This window comes from Poeciliopsis prolifica, unplaced genomic scaffold (assembly GCF_027474105.1).
Source record: "Poeciliopsis prolifica strain line A6 unplaced genomic scaffold, Auburn_PproV2 SCAFFOLD009, whole genome shotgun sequence".
Classification (NCBI taxonomy): Eukaryota; Metazoa; Chordata; class Actinopteri; order Cyprinodontiformes; family Poeciliidae; genus Poeciliopsis; species Poeciliopsis prolifica.
Genome location: NW_026562384.1, coordinates 2,524,024 through 2,530,198, shown reverse-complemented (window position 1 = coordinate 2,530,198; position 6,175 = coordinate 2,524,024). Strand labels below are relative to the sequence as shown.

General features: G+C 41.4%; 1 protein-coding gene across 1 annotated transcript; it reads right to left on the bottom strand.

The window, feature by feature from the left end:
* Positions 1 to 4,474: 4,474 nt before the first annotated feature.
* On the bottom strand, positions 4,475 to 5,849 carry her5 (hairy-related 5). Its single transcript, XM_055034692.1, has 3 exons — positions 5,758 to 5,849; positions 5,585 to 5,680; positions 4,475 to 4,906 (listed from the first exon to the last, which is right to left on the bottom strand). The coding sequence occupies exons 1-3, from the start codon at positions 5,806 to 5,808 to the stop codon at positions 4,475 to 4,477; spliced, it is 579 nt and encodes a 192-aa protein (XP_054890667.1). The 5' UTR covers positions 5,809 to 5,849.
* Positions 5,850 to 6,175: the final 326 nt, after the last annotated feature.

Sequence of the window (6,175 nt, the reverse complement as noted above, 5' to 3'; positions counted from 1 at the left end):
TTTCCCTGTGTGTTTATTGGAGAGGTTTAAATTATGTAGCAATATAAACGAGTGTTATAATAATAATGAGGGAGTGGTTGTCGGTTATAAAACGACTGTTTACGGTGATAAAGACGAAAAAACACAGACTTTCTTAAACTAAGAGGTTTCGTTAGCTTGTCTACCGCTTTTATATGTTAGTTTTTCGGGCCGCACGGACTCCCGACTGAAAACCAACACTTCGTCACTGCCGTGTTTTCCCGCACGAGCCCTTAACAGTGGCGCACGTGGGACAGTAGAGCAGTTCTCACCTTCAGGTGCGGCGTTTTTGTAGCGCGCGAGCCCAGCGAGGGCCCGTAAAGACGACCGACGCGTGTCCAATGTTGTCGTTTTTCCCCTCGGACCCGGCTCGCGCGTCCTCAACGGAAGAAATCCGGAGAAAGTCACTTCCGGTTGGTTCCTGTGCGTTTTTACTGGACTTAGCGGCGGTGGCCATTTCAGTACGGCACTACATACGTGCCGGACTCGTCCTTGAGAATATATTGAATAGTTAAAGGTGCTTTTTAATGGCGTTCCAGGTGACGCTGCTCCGTGGACTGGACTTTGCGTGGGTGTTGCTGTGTTGAAACCGAGCAGTGGAGCGTGGGAACCTGGAGCCTCAGGTGGTTCTGCTGCAGCCAAAAGGTGTTCGGTCAACTTTTCCTTTATTGCCTTCTGTCTGCTGTGAGAACCATCAAACACTTGCTAGAGCCAACTGGGAACCAGTATGACACTGTGGACATCTGCTCCTAAAGATCCAGCTGCATTAACACCTCTTGGTTTTGTGTCGATGGTTCTGCTGGGCCGGTTTAATCCGCGTTTAAGCCAATTCCTGCCCTAATGAAAGCTCTAATCTGATTCCAGCTTTAGTTGATTCACTTCAGTCCTGTGTGGTCTTCTGTTTTTCTTCATCTTAAAGCTGCCAGGGGCTCTGGAGAGCATCCTGCTCATCCCAGCGGGACTAACACCTCTTTGGATGCGGATTGTTGTCAGAATGTAGACTCATCCATCCATTCATCCACCCTAAAGCAAAAAACCAAACAAAACAACAGCTAAAAAAACAGCCTGTTGAGGATGAATGGGGATTTCTGAGAAGCGCTTCCCTTGCTTTTGTTTTTCAGCATTCTTGGACTTTTTTTTTTTTTTTTTAGAAATACATTATGAATATCAGCATTGAAATTCTATTAGTAAATTCATTCCTTAAAACAAAGAAATGCATTTTAATTATTTTATTTCTTTCTCTTTTTTTACACTTTAAAATGTCAATTCTGTCAGCACTAATTTGCAGTATGGAAAAAATATCTCCACCTAGTGGAAAACAGTAAAACCTGAAATACTGAGGGACATTTACTTAGACTTAGACTTAGACTTTATTGATCCCTTGGGAAGACTCCCTCAGGAAATTAAAGTTACCAGCAGCTCACGGGCAAAAAAGTGGCATACAGTAAGCATACGCAAAAGCATACAAAATATACAAATTAAATACAAGGTACACAGTAAATGTAATAAGGATATAAATACAAAACAAAGAATATAAATACAACACAAAAGGAAAATATAGGAAAATAGGAACAAATTGCAATGAAAATCAAATGCGGGTCAGTTTTGCAGAAAAACAACACGCACTCTGTTTAGTTGAAAATGCTTAGAGGATAATTGACTCCCATAAAAATTTAATTTTGTCCAAAGTACAGCGAGGCCACATTGTATCTGGTTGACATCAACACAGTCAAACGCTTTAAAAAATTTTAAAATAATAATCAAAACACACAGAAACATGTCCTGTCTCTGTATTTTTCACACAGTCAAAAGTAAATTTGTGCTTATTAAGACTTTTTCCACTTTGCTCGGGGTCGTGGCTAAAGCACTGACTGGTTTTCTTCTTTAAAATGTGTCAGGACAGGTTTGCATCCAGACAAACGACTGAAAGCCAAGACTTCATATCTCACCAAAGCAGGGCAGAGCGGCTACAATTTGGACTCAAGTAAGATGAACACGACTTCAACTTATTTTTATTGAAGTAAAAGTGAGACGTAGCCAATGAAGAAAATGACTCAAGTTGGGGGAAAAAAGCATTTGGTAAAAAGTCTAGTGAAGTACTGAACAACTCATCAGAATATCAGTCATTTGATATTTAAAAAGTGCATCAACAGACGGAATAAAGCAGAAAGTTAAGTGGAGATGTTGGTATTTTAAAATGACAATAATGCACATAGCTGGCAAAACATAACAAAATCAGACAAACGATTATGTTTCCAAATCCGTTTCGTTCAAAAAAAAAAAAACAATATCTGCTGGTGTGTGTGTGTGTGTGTGTGTGTGTGTGTGTGTGTTTGTGTGCGTGTGTTTGTGTGTGTGTGTGTTTTTCTGGTGAATTTTTGGTTAAATTTGTTTTTCATTCAAAATCTAGAAATTTTACTCAAGTAATAGCGATACTTCATAGTAAAATTACTCATGTACAACAGCTAAGCTAGTAAAAATACTGATAAAAGAATATATTTAGAAAAATAAACAAAAAAAGCAGTGATGATCGTTGATTCAGTTTTATTTCTTTATTTCTCTTTTAGGTGAATGCATTTCTATTGTCTGCCATGTCTTGCATTCAGACCCACAAGTGCTTTGCAAACTTTCATTTCCATCACAGCTGGAAGGTTTCGGGAGGGGTGTCTCTTCCCCCTCATTCATTTGAGCAGCTCTCAGGCCTGGACTTTGACTGGGCCGTTCTAACACATAAATATGCTTTGATCTGAACCGTTGTGTTGCAGCTCTGGCTATGTGTTTAGGATTGTTGGAAGCTGAACCCCCGTCTCCAGCCTCAGGTCTTTCACAGCTTTCCTCCAGGATGGCTCGGTATTTAGCTCCTCTCTTTGCTGAAGAAAAGAATCCTCTTAGCATGTAGTGCTGGTAGTTTTCCATCAGACTCTATGATTTGCATTTAGATTAAAACAATTAACATTCAGTGTTATCTCACAAGAGCACATTCCTCCACATGTTTACTGTGTTCAGTACAAACTGAGCCAATAGGTTTCACTTTTCTATGAAGGGATAGATCTGTGGAGAGTATTACTGATAGTTGTCCTATTGACAGAGGCGATGCCAAGGGGGAGCTGAGGGGGCATAGGGCCCTGTAGAAAAATGCAGGTAATCATGTTTATATCACAGAAAGGTACACGGAGTAATTTCTTCAAATAAAACATTTATGTAAAACCCAATAAATAAACACAAACTAACTATAGACAAAGTAAATAAATGAAATTGCTTTATTTTTAGCTTATTGGGCTGGTCTGGCCACCTCTTTATAAAAAACTTTTCATATTTCAGTCATTTTCCTTCGAATTCACAATTGTGCTTTACTGTTTTGAATCACATCAAATAGCAATAAACGAGCTACAAAATAGTCATGAAAGACTCTAATTAAGCATGATATTAATCTTTGTTACATGACTGAAATGTTTAAGAAGTTTAAACATTGTAGTTCTGTAAAAGCTCAGTGAGATATGGCAAAAATAAAATAAAATCATGGCCTTTGTCACTTTTCTTTGGCAAAAAATGATTTAGGCAAAAAAAAAAATAAAGAATCACTTTTGGCAAAAAAAAAAAATGACGTCAGTCGCCAGTTTAGGAATGTGATGACATCAGTTTACTGATATATAAATCTGGATGTATATTCTAGATCATGTCCACCTAGACAGAAATTAACAGGACAAACTTTGTGGACCAGAATCCTTTTTATTTGACAAAAAAACACAAGAGTGTGAGTTTCCCTGCAAGAGGAACCGGCTGGGTTTAGACCTCGCTGTGGATTAGACGCTGCCAAGCAGTCTGCTCTCTGAACACGTGCGAATCACAGCAATCCTCTCCCACTCTACATGTGAAAAAAGTCGTCAGAACACCATTTAGGGACTGGGGCTCTCTCATCAACATGTCAATGGGCATCATAACTGCTGTCCAATCTGGATGGAGTACGTGTTAATGTTCCTCTGGAGGCTGCAGGAACCTTCAGGAGGTCACTCTGGAGGAAGGGCCAGGAAACTGCTGAATGAAGGACAATCATGAAAGCACTCTGCTGATGTGTGTGTGTGTGTGAGAGAGAGAGAACAAATCAACAACACACCACCACCCGGTGTGTAAAGAAGGACCCTTCATGCACGAGTCAGGAGCCACAGCGCAAGAAAATAACATACAACAACTTGAAAAGCCTACATCAGAAAATCCACATCTGCATTGGTTGTGATATTGAAAAACAATCTTGATCAGGTATTGGTGACAATGTGATCCATAAAGGCAGATCTATGCAGTCTAATTCTATGCTGTGTACTAGAATTTAAATTCCTGATTCCATTTTCTGAACCACTTTAAAGAATCTTTGCTGGATTTTTTTTTTCCACATGATTGACCAGCGTCCCTTGTTTATACAGGTACTTTCAAAAACTAATTTAAAAAAACGGTGTGTCCGTTATTTAGGCCAGGGTCTCCAGACTGGGTCGGGGACCGTCGTGGAGGAGGCGAAGGAGAGCGTCTGCCTGGTTTCGGGCTCCTGTAAGACGAGGCGCCGAGGGGAGAGAACGGCGGGGACGTCGGCGGGGGCGACCGGCGGGGACGCGCAGAGCGGGACCGGGGAGGAAACGGCGGTCGGCAACGTGGAGAGCTTCAGCGAGGCCTGCAGCGCGTTGGCCTCCTCCAGCTCCAGGCTCTTGCAGGTGATGAACTCGCTGACCCGCAGCAGGCAGGACCTCATGCCGTCGTGGTAGCTGTGGTGGGGGCCGTCGGCGGGCTGCTGCTCCTCGGGAAACGCCTTTCTGGCGGCCCGGTGGTCCTTCTCTTTCTTCAGGAAGTCAACGACGCTCTCCAGGATCTCTGCCTTCTCCACCTTCGGGTTCTTCAGCTTCTGCAATAGCAGAAACGTGAGAGAGAGAGAGAAATGAAAAATGGCGGCAGGTCAATTCAGCGAATTCTATAAACAGTAAAATTGCAATAGAGGTCAAACATCTAAGAGTCGCAGGAAGTTTCAGTCTTGTGAATGCTTGAAGTAATTTCTTTATTTGCTCTATTTATTTACACCTAAACCATAAACCAAAAGTATAAAATTCAGATGACTGTTAGTGTAAAACACATCGACATGAGATTTTTGTTCTTTCCACAACACTAGAAAAAAAACAACTACTGTTGACATTTAGTCATTTTTTATGTAGTTTACATCAACAGATGCATTTATTTATGAATATGTATGTTGCACTTTTGTGCTATTTAATGATCTAGTGTGAAGAGAACACATGTTTACCTGGAGATCAACTATTTATGTTTACAGAAAAATCCTATACAATTAAATAAAAATGAATCTTTTTATGTCTGCATTTAGGATAAATCTAAAATTACATATATACAGCCTAATTTTAAATATATATATATATACAGATCAAATCAGTTGCCTAAACTCGTCGTAGAAGGCGACTACTGTTTCGTGGCTGCTACCAAACGACCAAAGCTACGAAATGACTGAACCCCGAACCAAACGCACCCCCGGTTCCGACATTAAAGCTCAGCGCTGCTGAAATGAATCACTCACCTCGTTCTGGGTGTTTTCCAGCATCAGCAGCCGTAAGGTTTCCAGGCTGCTGTTGATTCGCTCCCGTCTGCGTTTCTCCATCACGGGTTTGGACGCCTGCAGGAGCCGAGAGGAAAGCACGTTGTTTAGTTGTTGTTGAATTGCTGTAGTTCACCACAGTCTGCTCTCCTCACCTTCCTCCTGGATTTGTGTCCCGGAGTCTCGGGTGTCGACAAGGTATTCATGCTGCTTCCCTTCCTGAACCAACGCTCAAACTGAACGAACGGCGCGGAACGTTCCCTTCCATTGATTCTCTGTCGATTCCATTAGCCACGCCCCCAGCCGTCCTACGTCACTCGGAGGCCACAGAGAGACCACAGGGTTCACGTTGGGCCCGTTTTACGCACGAACCACTTTTGAATTGAGGTTCAATCCACAAAGTGATCAGAAATGGAAAACAAATGCAGCTTTTGTGAAAATATAATGAGATTTATTTTAGCTTTGGCTCGTTTTTTTTCTTCTTCTTCTCCTTTTATCAGTATAACATGCAACATCATTTCATTCAGTGCTCATCTATTGCTCTCTTTAGAGTTGGGACTTTGACTACAAATA